Below are 17,830 nucleotides of genomic sequence, written 5' to 3'. Positions count from 1 at the left end.
AGCTTCTATACATGCTTTAACTGGTCTGTGCACAGTGGTTGTAGCAAAGAAATAGTGCCTGACAAATGCTTTTATATGCTAGAGAGAATATTTAGTACTTTTTATTTTTTGTTTATATGTTTAATTTAGAGATTTAACATGCACTACCATGTATGTATATTTACATTATTTTCTAAACTCAATTTAAACAGTCTTACCAATCTCCTTATTTATACTCACACGGGATCTCCCGGTACACAAGCAGTTGTGTGAAAATATCTCTATAGATAATATAAGACATTTGTGTTATTTTTAAATGGATAATGGCTTCAAAAGCAGCAGATATAAAAGCAGATATAAGCAACTATGTTTTAATGTGTATTAACAAAATGTGATATATGACTTATAAGGTGCTTTTTAGAAGGTTTCACTAATGCATGACTGTGTCTACTCTAGGTGAACATCTGAGGACGTGTCCCCAGGGTCTGACCTGCTGCACCAGCCCTATGGAGGAGAACCTGACCAACCTGAGCTCCAGAGAGACAGAGGGTCTGATCAGAGAGGCCGGTCGCTCGCTGCAGTTAGCTATCAGCACGCTGTTCAGAAGCTTTGACAGTGAGTCCAGTGTGTGTGTGTGTGTGTGTGTGTGTGTGTGTGTGTGTGTGTGTGTGTGTGTGTGTGTGAGGGGGGGTGTTAGCGGAGTCCAGTGGGAATGCTCATTACTGTCTGAGCTTTAACACAAGTCCAGACCAGCGAGACCTGTGTTTGTTGTCTATTTTTTAAGTTCGCAATCTCCTGCTGTGTCCAGGAGCACCATGTCTACTGCCAGGTTGAAGGTGTGTGTGTGTGTGTGTGTGTGTGTGTTCTAAGAAGAGTAGTGTCGGGCAGACACAATGAAATGTGATAAGCCGATCCCCTGATCTGGGGTGGCACATGAACAGAGGGGTGTCCCCCCGGGGCCAGAGGAGTGCTCTGCTAATGAGCAGTTGACCCAGCAAGGAGCTGACGCTGCAGATCTCTGCACATCACTAGAGAAAAGGGCAGGACAGATGCCGGTAATACCAGAAAAATTAAGAGACTCTGAAGAAAATAGAAGGAAAGAATATAACTTTTTTTTATCAGTAGTCAATATGAAAAAAAAGGATAGAATATTATCAACAATATATACGACATGTCCGGCTAAAACTATTGAATGCAATGATTATTTGATATTAAAATATATTTGCCCCATAAAAGTCATGATAAGAAACACATTCTTCTTTCAAATTTCCTTTTTTAAATAAGCTATACATAGAATTTATTTTTTGTGTCCTTTTCTCATGTATTGTCATTTAGAAACAGAGGGAAATCATAATTAGAAATCATATATATACAGTATATATATATATATATATATATATATATATATATATATATATATATATATATATATATATATATATACCGTATATATATATACGGTATATATACTGTATATATACTGTTTATATACTGTATATATACTGTATATATATATATATATATACTGTATATATACTGTAAATATATACTGTATATATAAAATATAATAATTGGTGTAGATCTAATAACTATAGTTTCTTTGGCCAGAATAAATGTTATTATGTGACTGTATTACAACGAAGTACATGTAAAAGCTGCTAGTTCTGAGAACACTGTTATTAATCTCCAGCCCACCTCTGTTGCTGCACTCTGTCCATCTGTTGGTGGTTATAGCTCTATTCCTTTGAAGAGCCCTGTGCCACTGCACGGCGCCTCCCTCTGGTTGACCCGGCTATCACTTTATATCCACTTTCTCCTGTTTCAAGTAGAGGTGCCAGATGTCGCCATCAAACGAGCAATCTGGAGAACTTTCAAAGGCTCTTTTAATAGGTTAATCAACACTTGTAGATGTTATAATCCATCACTGGAGAAGCAGAGGTGGACTCCATGTGGCTTATGAAGAAAGTTCTCCTTCAAATCAAGCATTAGATCCTAGCAAGCTGGAGTTACCCCAGCTATCTTGGGGGGCACCCTGGACAGGTCCATCGCAACTCTTTGAATATCTGAGATCTTTTGTCGTCTTCTCCAGTGTACTTCAATGACCTTCACGTGCGCTCAGAGCGCAACATGAAGGAGGTTCTGTCTCCGCTCGGCCCGCTCTACTCCCAGAACACTCGTATCTACGCCAACCTCTACGCCGACCTGAGACTCTACTTCCGCGGCTCGGCTCTCAACCTGGACGAGACACTGACCGAGTTCTGGTCCCTCCTGCTGGAGAGGACCTTCAAAGTCTCCACACCCAAAGATGTGAGTTTTGACCTTCAGTTTTAAGTTCAGCTCAAATGGGATTTGAACCTTCACTATAAAATACTTTTGGATCTCATTTTTTTTTTCTGATTGTAAACTGCTCCTTGGTGTGTTGGTTCCACAGGTCATCCTGTCCGAAGACTACCTGGAGTGTGTCGCTAAGCAACAGGAGACTCTACGGCCTTTTGGGGAGATCCCGCGTGACATGAAGAGCAAGACAATTCGGGCTTTAGTCACAGCCAGGTCGTTTATTCAGGGACTGGAGATCAGTGGAGAGGTGGTCCGGAAGGTCTCACAGGTCAGTGTGGGCAGTGGCAGGTGAATATACTAGATGAAGCAGTGATGTATTTTATGGAATTCTTTCTTTAATGAACCATAAAGCAGAATTTCTGGACAGTGAAACAGAAAGTATGATTTGTATCACTACAACGAGTCAACTAGAAAAATCTAAGAAGATGAAAAGTGGAGCTTATACTAAACAACTGCATGGAAAAAAACTATGGGAAATGTTGTATTGTATTGTTCAGAAAACATTTAAATGAAGAAAGTGACTCAGAGATTGTGATGTCCACGATACTATGAATAGCTTAAATACAATTACATCTGTTGTGTATCATTAGGTGTCTCTAAGTCCTGAGTGTGTGAAGGCCCTCATGAAGCTGGTTTACTGCCCTCACTGTCGAGGTCTGGCCTCAACCAAACCCTGCTCCAGCTACTGCTCCAACGTCATGAAGGGATGCCTGGCCAACCAGGCCGACCTGGACCCGGAGTGGCAGAACCTGATCGGTGAGGAGCGAGACCATCACGGTGGAGTGAACACTGGAATTCACACGTGTCCTTCTGCAGACTTGATGATCCAGGTGGTGTCCAGCTTCAGCACGGATCCCAGTCTGGACGTGGTCTTGTCCTCCATCCCGTCCAGAATCTACGAGGCAGTTCGGTTCTTGCTGGAGAACATGGAAACATTCACTGCAAAAGTAAGGAGCATAACACTCCGATTCATCCTCGACACGCCGACACCATCTCTCTCTCGCTCTCTCGCGGAAATCTTTGTCGGTCCAGCAGGAACGACAGCTTCACGCTCCAGTTCCAAGCAAGTCTCCTGACGATTCTTAAAACGCCACTTCTCAGATCTCGAGCAGCGCCCGCTCAAGTGTGTGTGAGAAGACGAAGGCGGTTCATAACAAATCTGCACAACTCTGCGGGAACAATCGTATAAAAGATTGAATCAACCTGTCAGACTCCACTAGTGTTTCTCTGACTGATCAGCTATGAAATCATCAACACCTGCCTGGAAGGTGTATCACTTGTTGTCACTCAGGCTGCTCAATGTCTGCAGTGGCCAGTACCATGTAAGACTGATGTTGCTTCCTACAGATAAGAGACGCCCCTGAGAATAGTTTTAGACTTAAATAAACAGGTGTTTGACTGATAGGCAGGTTTATTATTTACTATGTTTTATTTCCTGATTACCGCCCTTTGCTGCTTTTTACCCTTCATCCTATTCAATATTTTTTCTCTTGTTCACCTCCATCTTAACTTGTCTTGACCCCCACCCTTCATCTCACCTTTCCTCTTCCTGTCCTTATTCATCAATGAACCTCATTTTTGTCGTCTTCCTCCTAAGTCTCCAACATTCGTCCTCCAAATCTGTCCAACACATCTTCTTGATGGCGGTCCCTGTGAGACAAGACATTTATTAATGTACATAAACCTATACAGTATATACTTATTACTGATCATGTCGCTCCCAACAACCACCTCATTATGCCAATCTCTAATTCATTTTACAATGCTTTTTGACTGCCATTGGGATGATGAAGATTTGCTTATGGTGCCAACGTGTGATTTATTTTTGTAACAACACTTTGTCCTGAAAATTATGAAATTATGATCTACCTCCTCAATATCAGTCCCGAACCGTTCAGGCAGTTCTTGTCATGTCAGCAAAAGCTGTAAAAACATTTATTTTCGTGTATTTTAGGTTCCACTTGACACGAAACAGGTGTATGCTTGTATTCACTGATATAATTGTGTGTGTGTGTGATTGTGTGTGTATTTATGAGGTTTATTGAGGCACATGCCACTTTGAATTGATTTATTTTACTGGTCCAATTTTTTTTTAAAGGATGTTAAGCTCAAACCCCCTTATAGTAATCATTGTCGACTATGCAAGATACCAACCCTTTTGTCCGTTTTTCCTTACCTTTGGAAAATTCAAGATTAAAATCTGACTAGCTTTAAAAAACAAACAAAGAAAATATTTCATATTTGTTTAACTTATTATATCAATCAAAATATAAAAAAACACATGATTTAATTAGAAAACTTTGATAAGGTTTATATAAAAATAAATACATTTAATTTATTTATTATTCATTTCATTTATTTATTTATTTTCCCCCCGACGCTAAAGTTGATACCGTGAAAGAATAATATTTGGCGCCGTCTAGCGGCTATTGCTTTTGTCTTTTTCCCCTTCCATCGCATTCCTTTTCATAGAAATGAAATGTAGTGATGCTTAAAACCATTTCTGGACCATAGATCATCAAACCTGGAAAAGCGCTATATAAAAACAAATTACTTACTTACTTATTTACTTACTAATGCCTTAAAACAAGTTGTGACTTTGAATCTGTCTGTGCAGGTATATCAGAAGTGTGGGATTCCAGGTCAGGCAGGAACTCGAAGTCCGACACCCCAAGAATCGAAGAAAAAAAGTGGCTCCTTGACTGCGTTGGAATATAAACCCTCCCCCACCGCTGGACTCAGGCTGGAGATGCAGGTGAGTGACTTCAGAATAAAGCCAGATCGGTGAGGTATCTTGTCAGGGTGGTGAGGGTTTGTAAATCCAAAGACACCAACAGTTGTTTTATCTTAACAGGTGTCAGATCTGACTGGTAAATTGAGGGAGATGCGCCAGTACTGGCTCCAGCTTCCTCTCGCTCTGTGCACTAAACTAGCACCTGGTGGTGCAAACCAGGACAAGTGCTGGAATGGAATCTCAAAAGGAAGGTGAGGAAGATGTTTGAACTCCTAAAACAAAAAATATTGTCAGGCTTAGGAACAGCAGTTTTTAAGGCAGACTACACGAGGTGCCTGAAATGTAAAAAAAAGTAAATTTGAGTATGTTTCCATGTCTCTCTATGTACTCAGGTACCTCCCAGAGGTGATGGGAGATGGTTTGGCCAATCAGATCAACAACCCAGAGGTAGAGCTGGACATAACCAAACCCGATATGATGATCCGTCAGCAGATCATGCAGTTGAAGATCATGAGCAACAGACTGAAAAATGCACTGGAAGGCAATGACGTGGACTTCCAGGATGCAAGTGAGTTCATGACGTGCACTACGTATCTCCACTATCTCTCTCTGTTGAAGTCAGTTTTATTAACAAGTCATTATGAATAAAAGCAACATTTTTATTTAATTATTATATTTATTTACATTTTAATTTAGCATTCTCAGGATAAAAAAATATATAATTTCAATTATTCTGTAGCATATTAATATAATTCAGCTAAACAATAATATGACTATAAATAGTCTCAGTAGTCATAAAAGGAATAACAAAGGGAAAAAGTCACATTTAATATGTCATAAATATTCCATTAGATACTTTTGAATTTGAATATAAATTTTAAAAAAAATGGAAACGGTATGGAGTTAGTTGCATTAGCAGCATTTTTCCGTTGTTAGTTTTGTTCTTTTATTCTGACCTCATAAATATCAGTGCAAATGGCCATGTCAGCACTTTTGACAGGTCTGGCATAGAGTTATGTTTAAAAGATTTTGAATCGTCATCTGAGCACTGGGGTGACGTTTGTGAGAGAAACTAAAAACTACATTGACTGCTAAGATGTTTGAAGCGCATATTAGGTATTTGGCGTCATCTACTGGTTGATTTGCAGAGCACTTTATATCAGAATCAAAATCAGTTCAGTTTAGTTCAGTTTATTTTAAAAGGCCAATGTCAGAAATATTTATTTGTACCATAATATATATAAGAGCATCTTTTCTTTTTAAAGTTGACTATAACTCAATGGCTCATGGGTCACCACATGCATTTGAGATTATTTCATGTTGGGCCAGATTTAGCCACCAAAGGTAGATCAATATTTTTTTATTTACACATTTGACAGACAACAGAAGCATAAAGTCAATCAACGTCAGGTTTTAAGATGAGTATCCTTCCCTCAGGTGACGACATAAGCGGCTCAGGCAGTGGAATGTGTGCCAGCGGCAGCTGTCCACGGAGCCGGCCTGGATTGTACGCATTCCCTCTGGATAAGGGCCCCGAGGGCGCAGCTTCATCTCAGTCTAGCTTGTGCAGCCTCCTGGTCCTTCTGCCCGCCATGGTCCTGTTGCTGCTGCTGCGATGATGGATCCCGCCTGCTCATGACTCTTGGGGCTCTGAACAAACAATGGGACGAACTATCAACGGTGTCCAGTCTGGACTGCAACCTTGCCAAAAAAGCAACAAATTGAGGATAAAGAGCCGAGGAGAAATGGACGAAGGATGTTTAGTTTGTTCCCAATAAAAAATCTGGAGAGATGAGACAGAACTGTCCGAGGGGATGTCGAATGTCAATAATCCGGACTGTGACTGAACGCGCCTCAGTCGTGGTGCATTTGCTTTAATTTAACCTTATTTTTTCTACGTCCGAGTTGTCTTAAAATCATTATGTGAACTGTAAATGTCATTAGCTTTCCAAACTGGCCTCGTATTGAGCCAAAAAACCTGTGATGTTGTCGTCCAGATGTCGTGCTATGTGTTGGAAACTTCCATGTGATGACAGCGCTCCAACAATATCCCAGCATTTAATAGAAAAAAAACAAAAATGAGCACTTTTAAAAAAAACATGTTGAGAGGAGACGCATCAATGCACATACAAACAAGCACAGAAGAATCCAGTCGTTCTAGATGCATTTGTTTACAGAGATCCTGTTTCACTCCAGTTTCATTTGCTCATGTTGATTACCGCATTTTGAGGAGATGAGTTGTAGATTGAAGGAGATGGGGATGTAAGAGAAGGTTTTGATGGGAGAGGCTTGAAGGTGAGGGATCCTGGGTTGGATCCAGGATTGGTCAACGTTATCAACCTTTTTTTCTCTCTCCAAACTGGAAATAGAGTGATCTATAGTTTAAGTTCAGGCAGAAGATCTAGCCTGGCTCTACAGCTCCTTCTACCAACCTGATGCTGTGGTTTAAGACCTTTGTCGCTTGTATCGTATGCGGTACAGGCACATGTTTCTTGAAAGATGATATTATGAGGAAAGAGAAAAGCATCCAACTGTGTTGTGAAAAAACCTCTGACGCTCAGACATTCTAGATCTAACATGTTCTTCCTTTAAACAACTCCAAGCTCAGACATCTTTCAGAGACTCAGAGCAGTGCTTGCACTTGTCCAAGAAAAGGGGAGTCACTTGTTCAACAAACAAAGTGAGGTGAGGCGTTGAACCTGTGATTAAGCAAATGTATTTGAGGATGACAATGAAGTAGTTGAAGTCTGTTAAGAGGCATGAATGAAAAACCATGAATTCATGTTGACTGCACATTATGACTTGACTCTATAACACTCTATGGTTGATGAAGAGGACGACTCAGAGTGTAGAAGAAACCCCATCGGGACCAATTTCTTACTTTCCAATCATAGAAGACTTTGTCTTCACTCCTTGTTAATTTCACCAGTTACGTTGGATTGAATCTCTGACATTTCAGTCTGTAATTATTATCTTTATCATGGATCGTGTTCTTCATCCATCTCTGCTCTCCTGCTGCAGCACAGCCAACATGACAAACAAGAGGGGCTTCTGAACACTGAAGCAGCATTTGTATTGATCTGTGTATTTAATCACACGTGCATCATTAAACAGTTTGATTGTTGCAATTGAGTACGTAGTGCAATCCTTGTTACTTGATTATTGACTGTGAAGCACTTCTGCTATTGAAGGATCTGGTGTGTTACTGTGTAGACAATCAAACAAGACAAAACTTGTTGTATATTGCACAGAAGTTAGAAAGCTAGCACCCTTGTACAGTCCCAAAAAAGAAAAACCTGAGATCAATCTTTTGAAAGACACTTCAAAATATATATATAAAATATAAATATATAAATATAGTATAGTAGTATAGCAACTCTGATGTGCTAACATGAGGTTGTACTGCCAGAACCTAGCCTTTGAGTTAAATATGCCTGAATTAGTATTAAATACAAAGTTTTGAAAACCTGCTGGAAACATATTAATTTCCCAGCAAAGACATGGGTGGTTCTGCTCCAGTTCATTATACCAGGGAGGACAGAACTCAGGACTCATAGCCAGTAAATTGCTGGTGGTTAAAAACACAACAACCGATTTAGAGACATCAAGGGGGAGCTGCAGTGTTTTGGAGGCTTTGGTAAAGTTAAGGAGGGTAAGGAGGGTCATACTTAGATTAGTTGCATCATGGCAACAACAAGGTTCAGATTATTTTCTATAGATATATGCGTTGTGCTGTTTCAGTTATTGTCTCCGGCATGTGCAGTAGGAGCATCAAATACTGAACTGCTTTATAAAAGTTTCTTAAGGGTTGTTAACTTGCACTGATACATGTTCCTGTTCTGTCACTTCCCTCTAGTATATCTTATATATTGACCACATCCTCCTCAGACTTCTTCACTAAAGAGTTTGTTTGTCACTTTTTTTTTTAGAGATACAAATAAGTATATTGTTTTAAAAGAAACAATAGCGGAGTCGAAAATTACATTTAATAAAATAACAAGAATAATAAAATGAGCAGCCAAAAAAGGGGTTAAATAAATATATCTAATTTAGCAATTAATGTTGTTATTAAATCAGAATGTATTTATTTAAATATAATTTAAACTGGCACTGCTTCGCCATTGAAGTCAATTGGCGCTGGGCTTCTGCACTGTCTAACACTGAGAGGATGAACAAGAAGTCGTGTCAGTTACCTGTATATATAATATAGAAATATTTGACAACCTTTTTTTAGGGACTGAGAGAAGCTGCTAAGGTGTGCAGTTTGTCCATCAGGGACGCTGTTGGGTCCACATACTATAGAAGTATTGTTGCTTTTGATACTGTTCAATATCTATACATTTAATTTCAAGTATGCAGTGTAAAGCCACTCGTGCATGCATTGTAAAGCAATAAAGCAATAAACGTAAGTATTTATATCTATATATTTTTTATTCAGTCACCTTAATGGCTCAAACTGATATGTGTATAAAACAGTTGAAGTTACAATATCTGACCACTAAGTGTCGCTCTTTCGCCGCGTTTCTCTGCCAGCCGTTAGGAAGGACCTGTCCATCATCAAGGGTCAGGCTTGTGGTTGGTTGATGAGCGCCATCCTGCCTCCTGATTGGACGAGGGGAGCAATCATCATCGGCGCTGTGGAGTGGGCGGGAGCCAGGCATCAGTGGCCGGGGGTCCTTGTCAGTGCGCCGGTGCTCTCTGAGGACGGGGATGTGAGACTGGCTCGGGACTCTCGCATCTGTTTCTCTGGGATTTGCGCGCGTTCCCCCAGGCGGATGATGGGAGTGGACAGGCGGGGAGTGACCGCCGCCGCTGCGGTGCTGCTGGGGTTCATCAGCTGGGTCTGCGCGGTGGAAGGTAACGACTCTCTGCACACCTGCACACTTCACACCTCCTTGAATGAACTTTAGGTTGGACTTTAATTCAAACGCTATACTAGTGGACTTTATTGTGATACCGTACATGCGGGATGTTTTGAAAAGCATTCAAAAAGAGGAAAAGTAGTCATTTTTTATTAGAAAGAAAAAACACCAGTAGTCCACAAATAATTCAAAAATATATCTGTGCAATTGCGCGTCTCTTGCATATAGATTTGAAAGATTATTTCTGTTGAAAAGTTGATAAGCGGTTACAAAAAAAAGAAATGTTTCTAAAACAAAAACAAATTATTAAACAAAATGTTATTAAATTATATTTAAAAAAAATAGCTTGAAATGTCTATACTAGCAGAAATTAAAATACTGTAAAGGAACTAATAACACTTTATTTATATGTCAACAAAATAACGCCACACAGTTCTGGGTAATAATACTAACAAGAAAAATCACAATATAGTTTCTATTTAAGGAGGTGTGTGTGAAACGTAAATTAAAGTCTAAAAGCTATGCGCTTGATGGAGTCTACTGACTCCTTTAAGAAATAGCTTAAGACGTTTCTATTTGTTCAGGTTTTTTCCTTGATTTTCTGGAACTCCTGTTGTGTTATCAGTTTCCTCTTGATCTTTAAAGTATATACTTTATTGAATATTGTTTTGATTGTTTAAGCGCTTTGTGACCCTGGTCTGGAAAAGTGCTATATAAATAAAATTACTTACTTACTTTAGCAGCAATTCAACAAACATAAAACGCTCAAAACAACCCGTTTAATTAAAACTAATATTAATATTATTTTATTTAGTTCAACTATAGGTCTTAGGAAACACTAGTGGCTGAAAGAAAGCATTTCACTGAACTTTGTTGAAACACGTGTTTGATTTTAAAAGCCGACAGCCTTTCACTGAAGGACAGTGTATGAAGAACAAAAGGTGTGTTTTGTGTGTTTATTGTGACTCTGTGTCTCCTGAGTGGCCCTCCCTCCTGCCTGACACTGGCTCTCGCTGTGCGCTACAAACTGAATTGTAATTATAGCTCACAGGTGCACCGTGTAGCAGCCTCCTGCTCTGGCTGTTCTCTCCTGCTGTTTATTTCCAAATATCTGACGCTGCACCTAAGAGCGCTTCTCGCTCCCTCAAATAGCTCGTGCAACTCTTCCCCGAAGCCTGCAGCACCTCCACGTCTCAGGTGACTCCACACAGATGTGCTGGTGTTCTCTCAACACATCAATGCAGTTCCATGTGTGGTGCTCCACTCTGGGTCCTCCTCCAGGACCCCCTGCTCAAGTGACTCCTAACTAACTTTTTACAATTGTGGTCTCTCTGTGTGGCTCTAAGTTGAGTCTCTCCTGGATGATCTTACTTCTCATCCTCTCTCAAACCCTGTTGATCCATGAAAAGCATCCACATTACAAAAGTGTCTGTACTGTTCTCTGGTTCAGCCGCTCAGCGCTTTCTGTTTTGTGCTTTTAGATTCCTTGACCAAAGTAAAGTCGTTCAGGCAGGAAGACAGTTGATAAAAAACATCACAATTGAATTAGTCCATTCTTACTTTTACACATGACTCATCTCAGAGCTAGACACAGCAGATATGACCCTATGAGAGTAGGTACACTTACCCAGCATGTCATGGTAAGGTGTCATCAAAAAGGAAGAAGGTTTTCGCTCTCAAAAAATTCCTCCGGCTATTCTGAGGGACAACCAAGAGTCTTGATCTCCTGGGGTCCCTTGATCGCCTCCCAGTCACTTAGGACGGGTACCAACACTCCTTTACTGTACTGGTTCTGAAGTAAACGGTAATCAGCAGACTGAAACGTCAGTGCTTTATTTCAGTTTTCGTACTCAAATTTAAATCTTAACTAAAATTTGGAGAAATAAAAACCAAGTCTATCACAGGGGAAACAAGTTTAAAGTAAAAAAAAAACATTTCTAATGCTAAATGAAAATGTTTTTCAACAGTTTAAGGTTTTTATTTTCCCTTCTTAGGCACCGTTTTGACAGCATTTCAATAATCGCGCGATTATAAAAATAATAAATTCCGCAATAAATATTTGACAAGACGTACAGTTTAGTTTTGGAATACATGGATGAAATGTGAAAGTAATTGATGTCAGTTCACTCTCTCCCCTCCATGTCAGTCTTAGTGAACAGTTCAATAGTTTGACAGTAATCTTAGGTTGCCACGTGGCCTATTAGCAAGCCAGCGACTGGTCAAACATCTCAAACTGAAGCACCGGCTGCTGATGCATCACCTGACCAAGAAAGGTGCGAACTACTAAAGCCTGACTTGAAACTGTTCAGAGGTTCGTTATCGCCTCAGTTGATAGAATCTATTTCTGTCGCTCACTCCCGCCAAATCCTGTGATGTCCCCCTTACACAATAATTATCACCCACTCCTCCTCTGCTTTCAAGACTGACACCTTCTGGGCTCCCCCTCAGCCAAGTCCTGTTCTTACACTTCCTCTTTTGGGTTTCCTCCAAAGTATTCTCCTCTGCCGTTTCCCTGACGGAGGCAGGAGATTAGTCGACCGCTGTGTTTTAATGGAGCGTGTGATTGCGGACTCTGTAGTCAGTCTGAGACATGTAGATGTGTGGAGGGGCTGTTTTGATATGAACCGGGGCTCGCGTGGGAGCCTGGAGCAGACCGCTGAGAGGTTAGGACTGACATATACAGTGGGTGTTGGGTTAGTTTCCGTCTTCGTAGGTGCTGAGTTAGTAGGTGTGAAACCGACACGGAGCAGAAATCTTTGCAGCGTTTTGTCGAGTGATTAAGGGGCTTCGTTAATTTTAATTGGTCCAGTCATCCAGAGTAGGTGTTCACAGATGGGTTATTCAAAAAAAAAAAAAAGCTGTAATTGTGAAACCAAACGAAAACAATACTTGTTTGTTGTTAATGTTTTAAGCTGGTTTTTCAAAAGACACAATTTCATGAGTTCACCACCATCTTCATCATCTGAGAATCTAACCCTGGACATCAAAAGCCTTAACTTCACACAGACAAGCATGTTTTCCTCTTGTCTTTTAGCCACTATATATAGATTTTAATGCCATATTTACGGCCTTCTGCAGTGTGACCCTCTCCTTCCTTAGTCCCATTGTATGTGCAGGAAGACCATCCAAGTGGTGTAGCACAGAGCCAGAGGATGTTGTTGGGTACAAGTGAAGCACATCCCACAAACAATCCCTGGATGTGGTGTCAGAGTCATCTGTGTCTTTGTAAACCGCTGAGTCAGCGGCAGTCAATGTTGCCAAAATAGCTGATGTGTGTCAGTATTGAATGTCCAGGAGCTAATCCGACTTCTTTGGGAACTGCTTGTTTGAACGGATTTAGAATCTATTTTTCTTTCTCCCTTCACTGTTGCCATGTTTGACTGCACACGATTGGTCCCCCGCAAACTGTCTCGTGCTCAGGAGACACTGGAAATGTCGCCTGGTGTCTTCTGGGAACGCTAAAGGTTAAATAACAAAGATTCAGATATTATCATGAGAAGGTGTCATTTGTTTCTTATTGTTGTGTTTGTGCACGTGAAAATGATGAGTTAATGATCTCCTCGGGGAAACCTGTCACATGCCTGTTGCAGATATACATGCAGATGATACATGCGACACACAACCTGCTCCACGCTCCGCTAGCTCATGTTTTATAGATGCTGCCTCCATATTCCCCCGGCGACAGGTCGTCAATGTGACGGACGGATCGTTGAACCGGGGGAATGTACGAGCTCGCTGGATGCCTCACACCGGTCCTGCACTCTTGTTTGTTTGTGGACAGGTTTCCAACTGGTTGAGGGTAAACGTCGACACTGTCCAAGTTCAATCTAGAGGTTTTTTGATTTCCGTTATAGCCCTTTGAAGAAATGTGTGTTTGTTATGACTTATTTGCTGAACTAATGAACAACTTGGTATCAACAACCAAATACTAAGGAAACACTAAGACAAGATTAAAATCAAGAAAAAAAAATCAGTTACTATACAGTTTGTTCTGATAGTGAGTGGCAGAATGAAACTCATGGCTTTTCAACAACTCAGTCAGTGTTGAAGTGTTTTGTTGGTTGAGATAAACCATGTTGTTCGTACTGTATATTTCCATCTTTATTGACACAACACAGTACCAGAGGCGACGATTCGACGGTCCCGGCACAAGTTGATCAATGAATCAATGGGCAACTTTTCATTGTCATAAGGAGTTGGACCACTAAACGATTTCATTGATCTGCCTCCTGTCAATCAAAACAGCTGATGTAGGGTTTCAAAGATGGCTGTATTCAAATAATGAAATGTGAAAAGTGTAGTGGGACCCTCCTTACAGGGTTATGAGGTAATTGTATGAATGAAAAACAATATAACGTCTCAGCAAATACTTTCTCTTTACTCGTAACTTGTTTCCTGCCTGAATGATCAACATAGTTGCCATGAAGTGGCGCAGACAAAATATTATCAATCTTACTACCTACCCTCCTTTTTGGTGACTAATCAAGGGATTTGCACTAGTTCTAATTTTCAGGCGGCAAAAACAAAACATTGCAGTGACTGCTTTGGGTAAATGCCTATGTTAGGGATGAGCGAAGTCCACTTTCAAGTGACATATTTATCTGTTAAAAAACTGTAAGGATAACAGAAAATCAGGTCAATCGTTGCTTAGCTTCGGTGCGCTACAATGAATCGCAGCATCAAAATCCAAACATCAGACCGCTTTCATAAAAACACTAAAACAAGCATTTTAGTGTTCAAGACTAAATAAGCAGTTCATATCTTCAACTTTCTTAAATATTAATGTATTTATTTTTAATTATTAATGATTAAAGATTATTTATAATGTACATTGCACCTATTTCCCTTTTATCAACCACTTTATATGAATTCTAATATAGTCAAGCATCACCTTTGCACAAAATTAACAAAATAACTCGAAACAAAATATTATTCTCTTTGGACCACCTGCTCCACCCACATGGATCCACACAAACAGAAAACAGTTTTATTTCCCCACTGTAACCAGCCCTAACCACGAGTCCACCCTCGCTTACACACAAGATGGTCAGTCACGTCAAACACTCAAAAACAACTTATTTACTAAAGTTGTTACATTCTGAGGCCCATTTGATCTTTATATTATATTATTAATATCATATTATTTCCGTCTAGTTATGTTTATTTTAATCACCACTCTTGCATGTGAAGATAACAGAAAATCAGGTCAATCGTTGCTTAGCTTCGGTGCACTACCATGTAGTAAAGCTGACGTGAATTTTTCTGTGGCAACAGTGTCAGCCTCTGATTTGTAACGCACCGACCTCCCCCTACTGGTGAAACTAGAAGACCATATGAACGGGTAATAAAATAAAACGGGGGGCAACAGTGCCACATCTACATCACCCATTTTCACATCAAGCACATGGCAGTTGAAGGTTTGAATGAATGACAACTAGACTGCAAGTTATCATAAATTGTGGATTTATAAAGTGTCCTTAAGTACATGAAATGACCACTGAGAAGTCAGACCACTACTGAACTTCTTTTTTATTCTTTTAATGCTGTGATTGCATATGTTAGGATGGACGTCTCATTCTATCTCTTTCTTTTGGGATTCTTTTCTGCTGGGTTTAATTGTTCTCAAAAGTTGATCACAGTTTTCTTTATGATTTAAGTTGGACATATATATAAATAACATTGAAGTTTGAATAATTCATTCTGGGTACATTGCTTTTGTTCATTTGGTGTGTGACTAAATGATCCGTATAATTATTCCTCCGTTGCGGATTAAATATCACACAATGATGAAGTCACTTTAAAGACCTTTTTTTTTTTTTATGTGCCTTGTCGGGTGAATTGTTTCCAAAACAGGCCTTGATAAGGGTTCAACTCAGGGGTCTATGAACCGGTCCTCAAACGGTCGGGGTGGTGCAGGTTTTTGTTCCAACCAATCAAGAGCCCCCCCTTTAACCAATCAGGAGTCTTCAGAGTGTAATCAGCTGATTGTCAGTCTGGTGTTGCTTGTTCCAGCTGAAACCTCATTGGTTAAGCTGTGCATGCTTGATCAGTTGGAACAAAACCCCTGGTTTAACTGTATGTAACCCATAGATTACATATGTTTTTCTCATACCTACTGTTCACGGTCATGTATCTATCAGAAGAGAGAAGCTTGTGTCGGGTCAGATCTACGCCTAAAGTGGATGATGAGGAAACGTTGAGGCTGTAAACCATCTACACAAATCTGCAATCACAGCTGCCTTTGCTAAGTAATCTCTAAATGATTTCAGCACCAAAGACCGAAACAGACGGCATTATTAAACACTCAGCCACCCAAACGTTGCCAGCTATTTGCATAACAAACAAGCCTTAATAGATTTCATATCGCTGATATAGAACTGATAGCAGAACAGAGAGACCCGAGGTATGAAAGGACTGAAAGGATCTTTTGTTTCCCACTAAAATGTTGAACCCTTTATTTTGCCAGAGTCCATTATTCTGTCACTTCAACTAATTTGCAGCTCAAAGAGTCACATCAATACGCCACAATGTCAGACAGACGGCCACTGCAAACTCCTGTGTTGCTCTTTGTTCTGTATTGATTCATTTTTTTAACATGCAAGGCCAACAATCGCATCAATTACCCTTTGTTTTAGGGAAAGCACGTTTTATCAATTAACACCCCATAATTTCTCTTGACCTTCTGCTTTCTTTGTCATGTTTTTTTTACTAAGTCAAGTAGAAGTTGAAGAGTGCGATTAGGCTATCGCTGCTCACTAAATCATAAATGGAGAAATTATGATACTGTGAAACTTTACTATGGAAGCCAAGTTAACAGAAGTAAACCACATGTTTTCAGGTAGGGCTGGATACTGTACTGATAACTTTACCTACATAATAGGTTCTTATCCCCAGGTCCACAGAGTTCTGATCTCACTCTCGGGGTCATTCTCCCAGAAGGATAACTTCAAAAAGCCTATCAAAAAAGAACTTCCTCTCTCTTATTAATTAATTATTAATTATAGATATTTATAGATATTAATGTTCTCAGTAATTTCAGGCCTATTTCTCAGCTCCCTTTCTTGTCCAAGATCTTAGAGAAGGTGGTGTCTGAGCACCTGTCTTTGTTCCTGGATCAGAGCGACATCCATGAGAAGTTTCAGTCTGGCTTCCGTAAACATCACTCTACGGAGACAGCTTTATTGAAAGTGTCCAGTGACATCATGATGTCGGCTGACTCGGGTAAATACCCTGTTCTGGTTCTTTTGGATCTGTCCTCAGCCTTTGACACAGATGATCACCAGATCCTGCTGAGAAGACTGAGGGATGAAGTGGGACTGTCTGGGTCTGTGTTAGAATGGTTCTCATCTTACCTTTCTGGGCGCAGTTTTAGTGTCAATCAAATGAGGTCCGAATCGGCAGATCTGTTGTGTGGAGTCCCTCAAGGTTCTGTTCTGGGTCCTTTATTGTTTTTGCTGTACTTGATTCCCCTGGGTAAAATCATTCAGAGATTTCCTGATGTTTCTTATCACATTTTTGCTGATGACATCTACTGCTCTTTTGATCCAACTGAGCCCCAGAGGCTGAAGAGCTTAGTCAATTGTTTGCTAGAAATCAAACAATTGCTGAGTGAAAACACTCTACAGCTAAATGTGGACAAAACTGAAACTCTGGTGATTGCTCCTGATGATAAGGTTCCAGGGTTGAGTCAGTACTTGGGTGACTTAGGTCAGTCTGTCAAACCTGAGAAACCTGGGTGTTGTATTTGACAAAGACATGTCTATTGTTCAACACTGCAGAAAACTGACCAGAAACTGTTTCCGTCAACTGAGAAAAATCTCCTAAACTTAGGAAAATGTTGTCACAACATGATCTGGAGCTTGTAATCTATGCGTTTGTTTCTTCTCGTCTGGACTATTGTAACAGCCACAACTCTTTA

General features: G+C 40.1%; 2 protein-coding genes across 2 annotated transcripts in view; both read left to right on the top strand.

The window, feature by feature from the left end:
• LOC148087206 (glypican-1-like) overlaps window positions 1–8,156 on the top strand; it is a 30,590-nt gene extending 22,434 nt beyond the window's left edge. The window contains exons 2-10 of the mRNA XM_087785389.1: window positions 436–594; window positions 2,069–2,286; window positions 2,411–2,584; window positions 2,907–3,072; window positions 3,133–3,263; window positions 4,934–5,071; window positions 5,171–5,301; window positions 5,443–5,618; window positions 6,488–8,156. Coding sequence (XP_087641515.1) covers window positions 436–594; window positions 2,069–2,286; window positions 2,411–2,584; window positions 2,907–3,072; window positions 3,133–3,263; window positions 4,934–5,071; window positions 5,171–5,301; window positions 5,443–5,618; window positions 6,488–6,669 — 1,475 coding nt within the window. The 3' untranslated portion in view covers window positions 6,670–8,156. The remainder of the gene's footprint in view (window positions 1–435; window positions 595–2,068; window positions 2,287–2,410; window positions 2,585–2,906; window positions 3,073–3,132; window positions 3,264–4,933; window positions 5,072–5,170; window positions 5,302–5,442; window positions 5,619–6,487) is intronic.
• A 1,625-nt stretch (window positions 8,157–9,781) lies between these two features.
• Window positions 9,782–17,830, top strand: part of LOC148087205 (ephrin type-B receptor 1-like) — an 89,907-nt gene continuing 81,858 nt past the window's right edge. Inside the window, exon 1 of the mRNA XM_087785388.1 lies at window positions 9,782–9,907. Within this exon, the coding sequence (XP_087641514.1) occupies window positions 9,826–9,907 (82 nt within the window). The 5' untranslated portion in view covers window positions 9,782–9,825. The remainder of the gene's footprint in view (window positions 9,908–17,830) is intronic.

Source organism: Callionymus lyra, chromosome 2 (genome assembly GCF_982586985.1).
Source record: "Callionymus lyra chromosome 2, fCalLyr1.hap1.1, whole genome shotgun sequence".
In the NCBI taxonomy this organism is placed as follows: Eukaryota; Metazoa; Chordata; class Actinopteri; order Syngnathiformes; family Callionymidae; genus Callionymus; species Callionymus lyra.
This window is presented reverse-complemented; position numbering and strand designations above follow the sequence as displayed.